At 32.6% G+C, this 19,041-nt stretch overlaps 1 protein-coding gene across 1 annotated transcript; it reads left to right on the forward strand.

The window, feature by feature from the left end:
- Positions 1-11,652: 11,652 nt before the first annotated feature.
- Positions 11,653-13,554, forward strand: LOC107413599 (uncharacterized). The gene is made up of 2 exons (XM_048470376.2): positions 11,653-12,529; positions 13,253-13,554. The coding sequence occupies exons 1-2, from the start codon at positions 11,801-11,803 to the stop codon at positions 13,337-13,339; spliced, it is 816 nt and encodes a 271-aa protein (XP_048326333.2). The 5' UTR covers positions 11,653-11,800; the 3' UTR covers positions 13,340-13,554.
- The last annotated feature ends 5,487 nt before the right edge of the window (positions 13,555-19,041 follow it).

Genomic DNA, 19,041 nt, shown 5'->3' on the forward strand with positions numbered 1-19,041 from the left:
AAACACGCGACACGTCCATTAAAGGTCGCTGAATGTGGGGCTGATCAGAGTCGCCATTAATATTGCGTGTATATTTTATCTGAATTGTACTGTACGTTTAAATGCTACTCATGAAAAATGAATACCAACCACTAATCTATGTTTACTTAATAACAAAATTTAATTCTACAAGGTTGTTGTTCAATTATATAATTTTTCTTGTCTAGCTTATTTTTGCAAATCTCTTAAATAGTATTATTTTATTTCAACTATAAATAACTAGTAAAAATATTAGAATAATAAAACTGAGATTTTTTTTTCTTTAATATATAGTTAACAGGCGGGAGTAAAAATATTAGAGTAACATAACCGAGCTGTTTTTTTATTTATTTTTTATTATATATGTTATAGGCGACGCACTAATTAGATTGTGCGTCGCCTGTTCTCTTCCCTTTACTTTCTAATTTTTTTTTTGGTTTTTTTAAACATCTAATTTTATTTCAACAATAAATAACCAGTAAAAATATTAGACTGACAAAAACAAGCTGTTTTGTTTTTTTTAATATATAGTTAACAGGCGACGCACTATATAGATTGTGCATCGCCTACTCTCTCCTCCTTTTTTTTTTAGTTCTTTTAATTAATCTAATTTTAATTCAGTAACAAATAACCTATAAAAATATTAGAGCAACATAACTGAGTTGTTTTGTTTTTTTATTTGTTATATGTGTAATAGGCGACGCACCAATAAGATTGTGCGTCGCCTGTTCTCTCTTCACTTTTTTTTTTTTAAATCTTTTAATCAATCTAATTTTATTTCAATAATAAATAACTAATAAAAATATTATTGCACTAAAACTGAGCTTTTTTTTTATATAATTAACAGGCGACGCACCAATAAAATTGTGCGTCGCCTGTTCTCTCTTTACTTTCTTTTTTTTTAAGATTTTTTAATCAATCTAATTTTATTTCAATAATAAATAACCAGTAAAAATATTAGTGCGTCAAAACTGAGCTATTTTTATTTTTTATTTTTTATAGTTAACAGGCGACGCACTATTTAGATTGTGTGTCGCCTGTTCTCTCCTCACCTTGTTTTTTTTAATTCTTTTAATCAATTTAATTTTATTTCAACAATAAATAACCAGTAAAAATATTAGAGTGTCAAAACTGAACTTTTTTTTTTTTTTATATAGTTAACAGGCGATGCACTATTTAGATTGTGCGTTGCCCATTCTTTTTTTAAGTTTTTTTAGTTCTTTTTTTTATATAGTTAACAGGCGAAGCACTATTTAGAATTTGCGTCTCCTGTTCTCTCCTCACCTTTTTTTTTAGTTCTTTTAATAAATATAATATTATTTCAACAATAAATAACTAGTAAAAATATTAGAGCGCCAAAACTGGACTTTTTTTTTTTTATATACATATATTTAACAGGCGACGCACCATTCTTCAACAAATGCATTGCCTTTTTTTTTTTCTATTTTTTTGTTTAAACATTTAGAAACCCATAAAAAAAATAAAATCAAAATAGGACCATAACAAAAATTGAACCCAGGACCTCCTACACTCTCAAGAAATCACCACACTACTAGGCCAAATGACTTTTATGTACTAATAGAACAAAAACTAGCTAATATAGTGTTAGGCGATGCATTATTTAAAGAATGCCTCGCCACATAGATGAACAGGCGATGCATTTTTCAACAAATGCGTTGTCATTTTTTTTTTTTCAATATTTTTTTTTAAACATTTAGAAACCCATAAAAAAAGAAAATCAAAATAGGGCCATAACAAAAATTGAACCTAGGACCTCCTACACTCTCAAGAAATCACCACACCACTAGCCCAAATGACTTATATGTACTAATACAACAAAAGCTAGCTAATATAGTGTTAGGTGACGCATTATTTAAAGAATGCATCGCCACATAGATGAACAGGCATGATGATAAGAATTGAACCCACGACCTTTTACACTCTCAAGAAATCACCACACCACCAGGCTAAATGACTTGTATGTACTAATACAACAAAAACTAGCTAATATAGTGTTAGGCGACGCATTATTTAAAGAATGCGTTGCTAAATAGATGAACATTCCTCAACAAATGTGTCGCCTTGCTTTCTTTTTTTTAAAAAAATTTTTTGTTTAAGTATTTAAAAACCCATAAAAAAAATAAAATCAAAATAGGACCATGACAAGAATTGAACCCAGAACCTTCTACACTCTCAAGAAATCACCACACCACCAGACCAAATGACTTATATGTACTAATGCAACAAAAACTAGCTAATATAGTGTTAGGCGATGCAGTATTTAAAGAATGCGTCGCCACATAGATGAACAGGCGACGTATTCCTCAACAAATGCGTCACCGTTTTTTCTCCTTTTTTTTTTTCAATTTTTTGTTTAAATATTTAGAAACCCATAAAAAAAATAAAATCAAAATAGGGCCATGACAAGAATTGAACCCAGGATCGCCTACACTCTCAAGAAATCATCACACCACCAAGCTAAATAATTTGTATATACTAATACAACAAAAACTAGCTAATATAGTGTTAGGCGACGCATTATTTTAAGAATGCGTCGCCAAATAGATCAACAGGGGATGCATTCCTCAACAAATGTGTCACCTTTTCTTTCTTTGTTTTTTTAATTTTTTAATTTAAGCATTTAAAAACCCATAAAAAAAATAAAATCAAAATAGGACCATGACAAGAATTAAACCCAGAGTCACCTTTTCTTTCTTTGTTTTTTTAATTTTTTAATTTAAGCATTTAAAAACCCATAAAATAAATAAAATCAAAATAGGACCATGACAAGAATTAAACCCAGAACCTCCTACACTCTCAAGAAATCACCACACCACCAGGCCAAATGACTTATATGTATTAATACAACAAAAACTAGCTAATATAGTGTTAGGCGATGCAGTATTTAAAGAATGCGTCACCACATAAATGAACAGGTGACGCGTTCCTCTACAAATGCATCACCGTTTCTTTTTTCTTTTTTTTTTTTTGTTTAAACATTTGGAAACCCATTAAAAAAAAAAATCAAAATAGGGCCATGACAAGAATTGAACCCAGGATCTCCTACACTCATAAGAAAATCACCACACCAACAAGCTAAATTACATGTATGTACTAATACAACAAAAAACTAGCTAATATAGTGTTAGGCGACACATTATTTAAAGAATGCGTCACCAAATAGATGAACAAGGGATGCATTCCTCAACAAATGTGTCGCTTTTTTTTTCTTTTTTTTCAATTTTTTTGTTTAAACATTTAAAAAGCAATAATAAAAATAAAATCAAAATAAGGCCATAAATGACTTGTATGTACTAATACAACAAAAAACTAGCTAATATAGTGTTAGGCGACGCATTATTCAAAAGAATGCGTCACCAAATAGATGAACAGGGGACGCATTCCTCAACAAATGTGTCACTTTTTCTTTCTTTTTTTTTTTCAATTTTTTTGTTTAAACATTTAAAAAGCAATAAAAATAAATAAAATCAAAATAAGGCCATAACAAGAATTGAACCTAGGACCTCCTACACTCTCAAGAAATCACCACACCACCAGATCAAATCACTTGAATGTAATAATACAACAAGAACTAGCTAATATAGTTTTAGGCGACGCAGTCTTTTAAGAAAGAGTCGCTAAATAGATGAAAAAGCGACGCATTTGTCAACAACTGCGTCGCCATTTCACCCAACCAATTTTTAACTTTTTTTTCAATTCAAAAGTTATTTTTACAAATTTTTTAATTTTGCAAATATGCTTTTTTTTTTTTAATTTGTAGATGAGCAATCAACAAAACTAATTAAAGATTAAAAAAAAAAAACATGGAATAGGTGACGCATTTTAATTGAATTGCATCGCCTTTTCCTTCAATTAATTTTTTTTTCTAAGGAAAAGCAATTTAATAGACTTTCAATTTTTAAAAACAAGTAAACTATCATTGACCACAAACACATGAAAGTTAAGCTCATTTAACATACTTATGTATATAAATTGGTCAATAAATGCTTGTTGAATTAGAATTCTATATTCGGTACCCTATCTCAAATTTGGTCTTGAGATATTTTGTGTCTTGTCCATACACATATATGTGAATAACTGAGAAGAGCATTGACAAAACTATTTTCTATTTTTAGATCAATGGAATTTATGTTCATTGGATTACTACATGAATATATTTGTAGATGAACAATTAAAAAATTATTTAAAGATTATAAAGAAAATATAAAAAATGAAACAGGCGACGCGTTTCGACCATAATGCGTCGTTTGATCCCAAAATTCAAGAATAAGCGACCCTTCTTAAAGAGAATGCGTCGTCTGTTCTCTCAATTAAAAAAAAACAAAAATTTTGGAAGACATGTAAATTTTATAAAGAATAAAGGTGTACTTGGAAAACAGAAAAATAAACAGGAATCTTCGATATTTTGCTTCGCATTTTTAAGAAATATTTTCAGTTTTTATTTGTAGATGAAAAATATAAAATTAATCATAGAAAAAAAAATGCAATTGGAAGAAAAGGCGTGTTTTTGCCATTTTTTGAAAATTTTTGGCACGTTTTAAAATTTTTACGCGCTCCTTTGAATCCCTTTTTCTTTTTTAAAACTGCATCAAGTACACTACCTAATAGATATTACATTTGGAAGCAATCTAATAGAGACTTGAAGAGTGAGATATCTCAGGTTTCATTTTTCATTTGCCTACGTTGTCGTCGGCCGGGAAGCTGGATTTCTCTGTGTCGCCCTCGTGATTTTTTGGGTTTCTTCTTTCTTTGTCTCCATCTTTTAGGTGAGTTTCTTTTTTCTTTGTGGTTGGCGGAGACATGAGGTGGGTTGTTTTTTTTTTTTTTTTTCATTTTTACTGCAGATTAGGTTCGTTGAGTTTTATTAGTCTTACTTTAGTAGAAATTTTGTTTGTGATATTGCTTGACATTGTTTTGCTAAGTTCAACAAGTATTTTATGTTGAAGATCAACTTGATTCAAGATGGTCTATTGTTTTAACTTCACCACAACATCGTACTTTTGTTGAAGAAGATGCTCTTGGAAATACTTCAATGGCTCACAATTCATTTGTCATATAGTTGCCAAGTATCGATGAAAATGATAATGAGGATGAATGTGAGAGTGATTATGTTTGTAATGACTGTGAAGGGAGAAATATGCCTCGTCAAATCTTAAGAACAATGGTAATATTCTTTAAATTTTTATTTACTAAATTACAAATTTAATAATGATTAATATTTTATTTATTTTGCATAAGTGTTAATAACTTTTTAATTTTTCTATATGCAGTATGAAGGTGTAATATTGTCAACAAAAGGACGTCAACTTCCATCTCAATGAGTATGCATTCATGGAAGTTTAATTAATATTAAATTTGTTATGAAAAGTATAATAACTTACAAATTATGTAAAAATATGTCAATGAGATGATATTTAATTTATTTGATAGTTAATTTGTTATGACAAAATATTTATTTTAAATTTTTGTATTCTAATTGTCAGGACCCATCCAAAATTCCTTACCGGAACCCTAAACAAGCCCTGATCCCAGGGAAACCATACTGGACACTTCAAAGAAAAATCCGACAGAACCTCCCCTAAGGGTTGGACTTACCACAAAATTATCCAGCACAAAAAAACACTTCTAGATACATCCCCTTATTCCTCCCACCTTACTACAATATATTTCCACAGATTTGCAACACTCCAAAATAACAACAGGGAATCAATATATGATTCAATAAATATGTGTTCAATCAGTATACAGAGCATTATACAAATAATTATGAAATTAATACAGTGACAGATGAAGCAATACAAGATGGAGAGGAAAAAGGGAGGAAAAGCTTCTCTTGGACTTTCAGAAATGAAATGAGACGTTGAGTTCGCCCCCGGACAATCCATGTTGACTAACCTAGACCTAAGGGAACGGAATTTAAAAATATAAGATGCTAATCATCTCAGTGAGTAACCCAATCTACTATATAATAATAATAATAATAATAATAATAATAAGAGGGTAAATAACTTAGTTAATTAATTAATAAGAAATAAGTAAATAATTAATAGGTAGTTAAAAATAATATTTTCCCTCAAAACCCTCACGATTCATTGAGTTGGAAAAGTTCCCTTTTTAAAACATTTTCACAAAACCCAACATTTTATGCCCCAAAAATCAAGAAATAATTAGTCAAATAACCTTCAAATAAAATACAAGAATTTAAGGATCCAAATTTATAATGGAAATATAGAATAAGACATTATTCGATACAATAAATAAAATCATAAATAAACTTGTATTAAAGAAATTTGGCATAAGAACAAAAATAAACCCAATATATAAATTATAAAATTTATTAATTAAATCAATGAAATAATCAAAGAAACATTTTAAATCAATTTAAACATCTATATAAAACAAATGATAAAAATATAATAGAATTCATTTTAAAATACCAATCGATTTAAATGATAAAATCAAGGCAAATAACTTTTAAACATTAATGAGAATAGGTAATAAAATCATGATAACAAGTTCATAAATTTTGTGTAAAGCTTTAAATTTAAATAAATAATAAAAACAACATTAAATATATTCTTAATTTAAATACAATTTCAAATATTTATTTTGAAATCTATGTTCTGAAAACCATTTGATGCACCCACTATATACCAGTGGCGCCAACGGTACCCAGTGTCCCAAGGTACCACCAGACAGGAGGTTAAAGAGAGAAACCGGCATACGGTCGCGTGGCGTTCCACCGCGCCGCTGCTAACAGGCGTCCTGGCCATGAAGGGGCGGCCTACCCTTATCCGATGGCAACCACAGGACAACCCCATAATCACCTGTGCGCTACTCACACCTACCTGTGCACTCATCACATCCACCTGCGCGCTAATCATATCTGTGTATAAAGAACACCAGTACGTGTATGGTGCATCTAAAAATCATAAAATCAGTATATTTATTTTCAAATCTCAAAATCTCATAAATACCACCGGATTTATTCCATCCAATTAAACCCGTAAAATTTCCACAATTCCTTTATAAATCATCGTCATAAATCCATCGCATAAATTCCATCAATTTTAAATCCATCAACTCTCAATTCCATCAATTTAAATATCCAAATTTTCCAATGGCATAAATATTTTTGAAACATAATAAATTAAATCAATATTTCTTTCTCAAATATTCAAAAACCAATTTGAATCAAATATGTCATTTAAACCTCATAAAATCCACAATAATCAAAATTCTCATAAATATACATTTCAAACACATAATAAATCCATCAATGAAATTATCAATAATCTAAAATAAATATTCCTTCAATTTATCAAAATCAAAATATGCTTTAATGCACATATACATTTCAATTTATTCAAATTGTGCCATCAAATTTCAAATATAATTTTGCTAAATATTTAACACATAAATATTAAATCCAAACATTTAATTATCACAAAATAAATATAATTTAACACCCGAAAATAATTTTGAAGGTTAACACAAACGTTAACCAAAATTTGTGAGTAACATACTGTAACGAAGCTTATGGAACGAGGATAGTGGATTGATGCTTACCTCCCGGAGATCGGACCCGTGGTAGTTGGGATCTCGCTGGAAAGCTCTCGTAATTTAAGTCCTCGATTCTCTCAATCCGTCACGAATTGGAGGAAAACGACCTCAGATTTGGGTTTAGGGAAGTCGAATTAGTGGGGAAGGATAGGTGGGGTGATCGGAAACTCACGGGAATTGGGTTTTCTGGTAAGCCGTCGTAGTCACCGGAATCCGCCACTGCCGGAGGCTCGTCTGGTGGCCAATGGCCGTGAAACTTGGTGAAGTGGTAGATCTGGTGATGGGTAACTCAACGGGACTGGCGGTGAGGCAAACGGAGGTCAGAATGGAGAGAAATCTGGGGTTAAAGCAATTGGCACCGCCGCTGGAAAAAGTCTCGATCCAAGCACGTCGACGGTCGATTGGCCATGATTTTTAGCTAGCCAATCGGTTTTCAGGTGGGCTTCAAGCTAGGGTGGCGGGTGTACTGTTCTGGTGGCCAGAAATGGGTGAACTACGATTGGCCGGCTGGGTTTCTCTCTCTAGCTCTCTCTCTCTCCTCCTTCTCCTTCTCTCTCCTCCCTCCCCTTCTCAGCCAATCAAAACACCGGTGGGTGCCACTATGCACTCATGGATGTGTAAAGTCCCACATCGATTGGAAAGGGAAACGAAGTATGCCATATAAGTGGGTGTGGATACCTTTCCCGTACGACGCATTTTGACAAAATCTTAAGGGCTGAGTTGTAAGAGGATTCCCCAGTCCCAAAGAGGACAATATCGGATGCGGGTGGTTTGAGCTGTTAGCGATGGTATCAGAGCCAGTACCCAGATTGGTGTGCTAACTAGGACGCTGGGCCCCAAGGGGGGAGGATTGTGAAGTCGCACATCGGTTGGAAAGGAGAACAAAGCATGCCATATAAGTGGGTGTGAATACCTTTCCCATACGACGCGTTTTGACAAAACCTTGAGGGCTGGGTTGTAAAAGGATTCCCAGGCCCAAAGAGGACAATATCTGACGCAGGTGGTCTGGGCTGTTATACTAATTATTTTGGATGAAGCTAGTTTTCATTTTTTTGTATTTTATTTATTTTTATATTTTACTATTTTAATCACTTTTCACAAAATAAAAAAAAAAGAAAAAAAAGAAGGGGCGACGCATTAATAGATAATGCGTCGCTAAAAGTATCGATGTATCGCTAAATAGGTGATTCTATTAATGCGTCACTAAATAGGCGAATGCATCGCTAAATAGGTGACTCTATTAATGCGTCGCTAAATAGGTGACTCATTAGCGACTAATATATTTAGCGACTCTATATGAAACAGTCGCTAATATATTTTTAGCGACATTGTTGTGAAGCGTTGCTAAATAAGAGTCGCTATAAGTTGATTGATAGAATATGTCGCTAAAAGTCAATATGTGTCGCTAAAAACTAAAAGATAGGCGACTCTCATAATGCGTTGCTTGTTGTCTTATCGATTTAGCGACAGGATGTTAGATGACTCTATGCGATACATCGTTATTTATTTTGTGCGACGCATTTATTGCGTTATTTATCAATGCAATTCTAGTAGTGATCTGTATTTTCTCAATAGCAAACGAAATTGATACGTAACATCACCCTAACAACGACACTGTTTGAAGACTCTAACAAAAATGACAAATACAATTTAGTTAAAATAAAGAAGGAAATGTTGTTTTGCCCACGCCTATGTCATAAAGAATAATTATGATTGTGTATATCCGAAAAGCCTAAGTTCACAATCCTTCATATATCTTTTGCCGGGTAGGCAGGACTGTTATAGATTAAGGATTCTATCAAAAAATATCTTACTAGAAAATTATTAATATATATATATATATATATTTATATATAATTTTGTTAAAAAATACGCCACTTCTACATCATAAGGCATAAAATATGCGGCACTAATCTTTTATTGATAATAAATTAGATCTTGGAGTCTGTTGTTATTGTTGATGTGTTGATATAGGATTGAAATGCACTGTAATATATGGTGAATATTTATAAATTAGAGGGAAATGAAAAAAGGACTGACTTTTGTCAAAAGAAAAAAAAAAAAGAAAAGGCAGAACTCAACGACAAACACCCTTTGTGAAAAAGGAAAAGACACCGTAATTGAAACCATTATATTATTCATTATAGGAAAATATATGTATTTTCCCTTTCGGCTCACCAACTTTTAACCAACAAAACAAGCTGCATAATTTGGGTCATTTCCTTCCTTTGCAAGCCACAACATCCATATTGTGATCCGAATTGAAAATATTTAATAAACAGTAAAAAATCCAAAAGAAAAAAAAAAAAAAACTAAGTTTGATATGTAAGATGAACAGAAACAAGAAAAGAAAAGAAAACAGAGAGAAATAAAATATGACGAATTGTTAAAAAAAAAAATAATTATTCAATCAGGAATTTATAAAAAATAAAAAATAAAAATGCAATTTGTATTATGGCCATGCACTTGGAGGTAGCATTATTACTTTATTATACCAATAAGAAATAAGTTAACCTTCACGTGATTACCAACTATAAGCTTGACATATGGCATATATAGCTTATCAAGTAATCGAACAAAAACATTCAATGCCAGCAAATGCAAATTTGTAAAACAATATTATTATGTTTATATTTATCTTTAAATCATCTAATTGAGTTCTGCTTTGGGCTTTGAGGCCGATGTTTCCACTTTACAAAAAGGGTTCAAAAACCGATTCATTCTATACGGAGCCCACCCTTAACCAGAAATTAAAGCCATGTTTGGGATTAAAAAGATGATTTCTCTAAAATAAAATCACTAAAAATATTTAAAGATTTTTTTTTTAGTTAAACACCATAAAAGAGTAGATTTTAACTTCTTCGTAGCACTCTTTTTGTCTTTTCCTTTTTTTGCTTGAAAGTTCTTCGTAGTACTTTTGAAGCTTTGGAAATCAGTCCAAAATGGATCCTAAAACTACTTAACCATCACATGGATGCATCATGATTAAGGGTGAGCATGGATTGGATTGATTCGATTCTAAACCAAAATACAACCTAATCCATACTTTTGGTTTACCTAATAAAAGAATTCAATCCAAACCACTGAAGCTTTAAACCCAAACCAATTCAAACCATTTATGATAGGTTTGGTTTGGATTGGTTAATCGGTTTGGAACAGCAAGCTGATGTCGAGTATTGAAGCAAATAATGAGTATTGCTTATGAAGCTGCCATGAGTCTTGAAGCTGAGAAAGAACAGCAAGTTGATACTGAGTATTGAAGCAAAAAATGAATATTGCTTGTGAAGCTGCCGCAAGTCTTGAAGCAGAGAATGAAGAATGAGCAACTGATGGTTGAGTATTAAAGCAAAGAATTGAAGAATGAGTAGCAACTAACAGTGTGTTGGGCTGTGAGTTTTGATAGCTGTGATGGTCAAAACTTGGTTAATGGTTATGGTGGTGGTGATGGCAGCAAAGTAACATAATAATAAGGCTGTTGTTTAGGGTTTTATTTTATTTGAAGATTTTGGGGATATGTTAAAAAATATATATTAAAAATTAATATATAAAAATAAAAAAATATACAAAATATATAATTTTTTATTTATATAATATATAATTTGGATTGGATTGGATTTGTATTTCCAATCCAATAACCAATCAAATCTATAAAAATTATAATATTTTAAATCCAATCCAATACATTTATATAAAAAATCTAATTTAAACCATTAAAAATAAATTAAATTGATCAATTTAAATAAATTTGATTGGGTTTTGCTCACACCTGATAATGATGATAGAGAGCAATTATATAGCCATAGAAATAAAAAACCAAAACCTGTTTTACTTTCCTCCCTCTCACTTCAATTATTGTACGAAAAAAGCAAAAAGTGGCTAAAGTTTAACGTTTCCTTCAATTATTGTACGAAAAAAGCAAAAAGTGGCTAAATTTTAACATTTCACTTCCTTTTATATTTGATCTTTATGTACTATCCAATCTTTCCAGGTTGTCTTCTCTTTCCCTTTTAAAACTTTTATCATTCTTCTTTCTTCTTTGACCTCTTTCCCTCAAAATCCAAATGGGTATCTTAGTTGAAAGTACCTCCATCCAGTAAATTATAATAATACAGTTTGCTGTCAAAATATCTAATTACTTGACTCATATATACACAAAAATCACAAAATTACCATATTGATACCGCGCCACGGAATAAAAATGGAAGCCTCTACGAAGACCACGTCCAGTATGAATTTGAAGCTTCTCATCGATTCAAGAGGCCAAAGGGTCCTATTCGCCGAAGCAGGGAAGGATTTTGTTGATTTTTTATTCATCCTTATGTCCTTGCCAGTTGGTACGGTAATAAATCTGCTGTCAAGCAATGCCATGATTGGTACTCTTGGGAAGCTTTACCAAAGCATTGAGAATCTCGATGACACTTATTTGCAGCCAAATGCCGACAAAGAAACCTTGTTGAACTCCAAAGCACCAGCTCTTTATGGTGCAAATCCAATCCCTCTTTTGTTGCCCAACAATAACATTGGTCATGAGCATGCAGGTAAAAAAATGTATGTATGTTCAAATATCAGCCGCAACACCTATTATTATGTGGCCGATGATTCCGCTGTATGTGGCCATCTGTATGTGGCCGATGATTCCGCTGCCTTATGCCCGCAGTGCAAGAACAGGATGTCCGTCGCAGTGAATTATGTTGTAGGTGGCAAGAAGATTGGGGAGAATGAATTGCACTCAACATCGTCATCATCATCATCATCATCTACTGGATGTGGAGGAGGGTTTGTTAAAGGCGTGGTTACTTATATGGTGATGGATGATTTAGAAGTGTCTCCAATGTCTACCATTTCAGGCATAGCCATCCTTAACAAGCTCGATGTTAAAGATGTTGGTGCTCTTCAGGAGAAGATGGTTGCCATTGGCATGAATGAGGTATGTGTATACTTTTTTCTTCTTTTGATAAAAGGTATGTGTACACTCGGTTAGCTAATTGGTAATTAATTAAGTATTTTGAGTAATTGGTTAAAATATATTTATTTTTATTACAGATATTGGTCAAAGAAAAAAAAAAACTACTTGATAAAAAAGGTGATAGTTAATATCTTAAAATTCTATATTGATTTGATATTTTATTTTAGTTTTATTGAATTCAATTTAAAAACTTGTTTACTCCTAGGCGGATAGTCAAGTAGTAAAATTTATTATTTTCTCGGACAATTAACATGCTTGAATTCCCCCACCCAGTATTGATAGGTTTGATCTAGTAGTCAAACTATTAAAAATAGTACACCTCACGGTTTATACCTTAATCTTGACGAAATTCCTTTATCCTTCAGTTTTAATGAGTTTAATGCTGCCAAAAAAAGAAAAAAGAAAAAAGAAAAAAAAAATACCCCACCCCAGTATCCCAAAAAAAAAAAAAAAAAAAAAAAAAAACTAGTTACAACATATATATACTTAAATTATTCTTAATATAATTATATTTAAATTCTTAAAATAGAAAAATATATCTTTTGTTTCTTTCCTGCTTTGAAGCATTTAAAAGTATGCATTTATTATTGTTGATATCTTTGGTGTTTGTCTTTTCCAATATTTTTGAGCTTGAATTAGGTCTGATGCTCATATATTGAAAAATATGTTGTTATTGGTACATAGGGGTTGAAATTATTGAAAGCAGCTTTGCAGTCAAAAACTGTTCTCACCGATGTGTTCCTGGGGAAGAAAGCAACTACCGAGATTTAGTTGATATCAATTACTCTATGCTTCCATGTATTATGATTATTTAATCCATTCCAGGTGATGGATATTAAAGAAAAGATTTATAAGCTATAATTCTTGATTCTGCAAATATTTGATTGTTACTATTTGAGGGGGGAAGAATGTAAAATTTGATGAAGATGTTTTATTGAAAATGCCTTCGGTTTGATAAACCATAAAAATCGTTAATTGATTTATTAGTTTTACCTTTTGCCATGCCATGTATATGGATTTTAAAGAGTTTTTATTTTGTCATTTGAATCAATGAACTTTATGTAAGTAGTTTAAATTTAAATTTAAGTAATAGACTCAGTTATGTAAATATATATTTTAAAATATATAATTAATTTCAATGTTTTCTAATTTATCATGAGTGGAATGGGTGGAACTCGAGTTTGTTGCTAATTTAATATGAATTGAGTTCATGAGTTTGTGTAAAATGTTTCCTAAGCTTAGTTACTTTTTGTTGGAATAAGTTGGGAAATTTCTAACAATCTATCATCTCCTAAATATTCAGGTGTTCCATTTTAAACTTGTAACAGTTCAAAAAAAAAAAAAACAATTGTATTGATTATTGGAGAAAAAATAATCTATAAGGTCCGATTGCTTTAATGATTAAAGAACTTTAAAAATTAAAATTTCAACTACGAACAGTTTGACTAATTGATGTAAATTCTAATAAGAATAAACTAAATAGTTTAATAGTTTTGTAGTTGTACGTAGAGGTATGTCAAGAGGTCTTCAACAAAGCCAATGTAGCTCCTATTTATACATGTAGAAGACTTCGAGTTATTTTATGTGCTTCCGATGTAAGAACTTATTTAAAAGTCCAACTTCAAAATCTTAATTTATACATGTGCAAGTCATGTTTTTTTTCATCTCCAATCAATATGGGACTAATTCTATTTAATTGATCTTCCAAAAATAATATTTCAATAAATTAAAAATATTAATTTGGAAAATTAATATTTTTACCTAAACATTGCCCTCCTTACTTTATAATTTTGTAGTGGAATGTAAAAATTGCAAAGCAATATTGAACTAGCTCTTTGGCTTTGGTCTTATAACTTTAATGCATGTCAACCACATTGACTTGCCAAAAATCATCTATATCATTTTTATGAGATCTCACATCGGTTGGAAAAGAGAATGAAGCATGCCCTATAAGAGGGTGTGGATACATTTTCCTTGAGAGGCCTTTTAAAACCGTATGGGCTGGACCCAAAGCAGATAATATCTCATGCGGGTGGACTAAGCTGTTACAGGTAGTATAAGAGCTAGTACTGGGATCAGTGTACCAGTAAGGACACAGGGCCCCAAGGGGGGTGGATTGTGAGATCCCACATAGGTTGGAAAGGAGAACGAAACATGCCTTATAAGAGGGTGTGGATACCTTTTCCTTAAAAGGTCTTTTAAAACCGTGTGGACTGGGCCCAAAACGGACAATATCTCATGCGGATGAACTGGGCTGTTACAATTTTATATGCTAATTAATTGCATGACCATGTTTCCTAGCACAAGTATCCCATGCAGCATCCCTATACTAATTCCCTTGCTCATGTCATGTGCTAAATTATCATACCCAAGATTTCATTCAACAAGAATACTCCACATTGCTTCTAAAATTGTCAAACCCATGCTCTTCCAATTTTGGCAATCAATCTTGCCTATCATGAGTGACTGAAACTGCACTTTAGCTGTACAAAGCTAAAAATTACAATCTTCCAAAAGTTTCCAAGTCTACTAATAAATACTGAAGAATAAAAATATAATCCCATCTGATGCCCACCCATGATATTTTCCAAATAATTACACTTTCAATTGGAAAGTCAACTTCCATAATACCAATTAGTGTAGCCGATCAAGAATTGTCAAAATCTCCAAATTAAAATTGCCAAAAGACAACTATCCATACATGAAAATTTGGTAGTGTATTCTTTCCATATGGCAATGTCTCAAGATTGTGATTGAAAAAAAACTTTTGCCAATTTTTCAACTTTCAATTTTGCGAAACTTCTTAGTCGGCCATCCATATTGTAGGAAAGAAAATATCCCAAATTATTACTTCCTTGATTTAAACTGCAGACCTTTCATTCCCAAATACTAACGTGTATAAGAAATCCCACGCTTGCCTGCTAGGTTTTTATTGAAACCGCACCGGTTTTTGACAGTAGCTTCCACTGGTGAGTTCTCCTTCCCTGTTACAGTTCCAATAACAACACCTTTTTTTTTCATAGCCATGATCTTATTTCCTTTTCATTTTCTTTTTTAGCACTGTGAAATATATACCAACAGCACCCTATTTTCCTTGCAGTCAAGCTTCCATTGTACTGATCAGATAGCTCCACAAACTAGTATGTCTTTCATTCTAAACAGTATTCTTCCTCAATAATTTGTATTTTCTTGTGCTTGTCTTGCGATTGCATTCATCGTTAATTTTTTTTCTTTTTTTTGTAACATTCAGCTTCTCAGCTTTATTTACTGCACCCATGTTCAGCTCCACCTTTCCGTAATAATAATGAACATTGTATTTCTATGCATCACACCACTGCACTCAATTTGCTTGCACTAATATGTAAAAGACGTCTGACCATCTCAATGTATGGCCTCTCTCTTAGCCATTGACTTGGTATGAAAACTTTGGCTTTGCAAACTTAATTTTCATGTAGATATGTAGCCTCGTGTTTGCCGCTGATTCCTCAGTTCATTAATCAGACAAATATATATATATATATATATATATTCATATTGTCTTGTTTATTTGTTGAGTTCCGCATAAGGTAATGCTCCAACCTACACATTTGCTCACGGCTTCATATAACACCAAAGAATTCACGTGCTTTCAGTCTAGCCATTCATGCATGCTATCCGTTTCATATATATATATATATATATATATAGTATCAAAGCATCTCATGGTTTTTTTTTTCTTTTTTTTGAATATATATATATATATATACACATGTAAAACATGGACGACTCACAGTAGATCACAATTTCATATATACATATATATATATATATATATATAGCAACAAGGCATTCAAGTAGCTTAATGGCTATATGGCAACATCTCCCTCTTAATTGATCATGCACACAATGATGGAACTTTATCTTTTTGTTCACATGCCATCAGTCTTTCTCACTTAAGCCATCGGATTGGATTTTTTTTTTTTTTTTTTTTGAAGTGACATAATTCCATAGTAATCCGAATTTATTTTCCTTGTAGGTATTCAGCTCCAATTTTGATTTTAATCATGCACAGATAATCTTGCCAAAGTTGAAGACTAATAAAGTTCGCCATCCATCCTTCCACCGTTTGCTCATTGCCACCAACTTTTGTTTCAAATCATATGCTCATTCAAGCCGTTGGATTGGAATTTTTTTGGAAGGAAAGCAATCTAAAACTACAATGCCATTTTTTTCTTTTTCGTTTTTTGTTTGTTGATGTAGGTATTTAACTCCACCATGGATGACACAAATTTTCCAAGGCCGGATTTCCAAAAAATGGGACCTTGTCAGTTTAACATCATGGCATCAACATGGCACTTTTAGGATTAAATTTCATGGGTGGACTATTTGGATGGCCTTCAAAGACATTTGGGGATTAATCTTGTCATGGCAGTATTCTCCCAAATCTCTCAAAGACCTAAGGCAAAGATTTACTACTCCTGTTTGAGAACATCTTGTATTTTTTTGGTTTTGCAGGTGTACTTTTTATGTCTTTCATGCAGGTGACAAAAACTTTATTCCTTGAGCAAAATTTATTACATCATACATCCTTAGTATTTGGCTTGCTCCTTCTTATCTTCAAGATAGACTTCTAGATATTACAACCTTGATTGACTCACTTTAGTGGTCTCTACATTTGATCAACTAGGCACGTTCCTTGGTATAATCCATCTTTTCCAATGTTACAGATCCGACCTCCTCGAGGACATGGGTTTGACTTGCTCAACAACACAGATCTTGCCTGTCCAACCACATATCCATCCTATCAGATCTTATATCTATTTTGGCCAACCTAGCCAATAGCATGGATCTAACCCTACACCTTTAATCCGACTTCGTACATCATGACCACAATCCAACTGTATCCGACCAACCTTGAAAGTGATGGCTTCAACCTTTTTTCTTTTTTTAATCTGATGAAGGCTGTAAAGTTTAGCTTGATTTCAACTTAAGCCTGAGTTTTCAGACTCGGCATTGAAAAGCAGCCAAATTGGCCAGCTCAAATTATATCTAATGAATGGCCATGTAATTTTCAGCTTGATGTTATTACCTTGTGGATGTTATATGTGTAGGGCCGTGCCTCCTAGCTCCAACATCTAATTCGATGTCTTGCAACATTTTTTTAGCATATTTCAAGGTCGTGACTCTGACTGAATGGCCATCTTTTTCTATTATGCCTACATGATCATGCCGGGACCCAAATGATAAAGGCCGAACGACAACCATGTTGACCATCACTTCTTCCATAGTTCCAAATTTGACCATCGAAGACTTGCCGATTGAAGAAAGAGCCATGTTTTTCTCCACTAGATTGTTGTCCATCTCATTTAAGCATAACCAAACTTCAACGTTTTGCTTTCTTACCCATCTTTTTCCATATTTCTTCACTCCAAATGTGCTAGCTTTAGATGAGATGACAACTTTCTTGGTAATGGTTTTGGCCAACTTCTTCAAGTTTTCTGGTATTCTTTTTGTATCGAAGACATATGACTTCAATTCTTTCAATATATTATCGTTCTTCTTATTTTAAGGCCTGGGTAGTATTGTCACTAGCCCTTTTTTAGCGACCTTTCCAGAAGCCTTTGCTTCCGTCATCAGTCCTAGTAAATAGTTGATAAGACTTATATCCTGCATGGTATCATTAGCCTATTTCTGTAACTGATGGTCGGAATGTCCTTGGTTTATCTATTTTTTGAGAAACCAGTCTTGTCTGATTATCCCTAAAATAGGTGCTTGGAGATTGGAGTTAAATTGCTCCCCTGGTGCTGACGGTTCATCTTCCAATGCCCATCTCATACTTTTGATCCTAGGCATTGGAACACTGACTTGGGACTATGAGGTCTGTAGTAAAATGGTGGTGATTTTAACACATTCGACATACATAGCTCTACGGGCTACTTCTTCCCAGCTTCTACTTCATGCTTGCAATGGGTACAAAGCATCTTAGCAGGTGGTTTGATCCTTTTGGCTAAATGCTTTCTTCTAGTTTTGTTATCCCTTTTCCAGACTCTACCAGATGAGGGTTATCCTAGTTCAATCTTAACTCTAGGTTTGGTCAAGTCTGAAATGTTGGCCGACACAATGTCCACTTCGGTAGATGGGAAAGCATTGCTATCAACTTCCATTACATCCTTCCTCTTTTCTGGGAACTTCAAGGTGCCCTTGTCAATTTGTGCTTGGATTGCATTTTGAAACATCAAATAGTGAACAATTTTATGCATCCACATACCATGCCACTTGCAATATTGTTTCTTTTTCACTTCTTCAGCTGTTGGCAAAACATGGCTTTTAAGTAATTTAATTACTTTGTCGGCCAACAAATGGTCAAATATTTGGTCAGCCTTAATGATGTCAAAACTATACACCTTCTGTGGCTCGAGCCAATTCTTTTCTGTATCCATGGCAAATTAAGGAATCCTTTGATTCCTTGTTGGTCTGGCTAAAGCTTTGCATGC

Source organism: Ziziphus jujuba, chromosome 8 (genome assembly GCF_031755915.1).
Source record: "Ziziphus jujuba cultivar Dongzao chromosome 8, ASM3175591v1".
NCBI lineage: Eukaryota > Viridiplantae > Streptophyta > Magnoliopsida > Rosales > Rhamnaceae > Ziziphus > Ziziphus jujuba.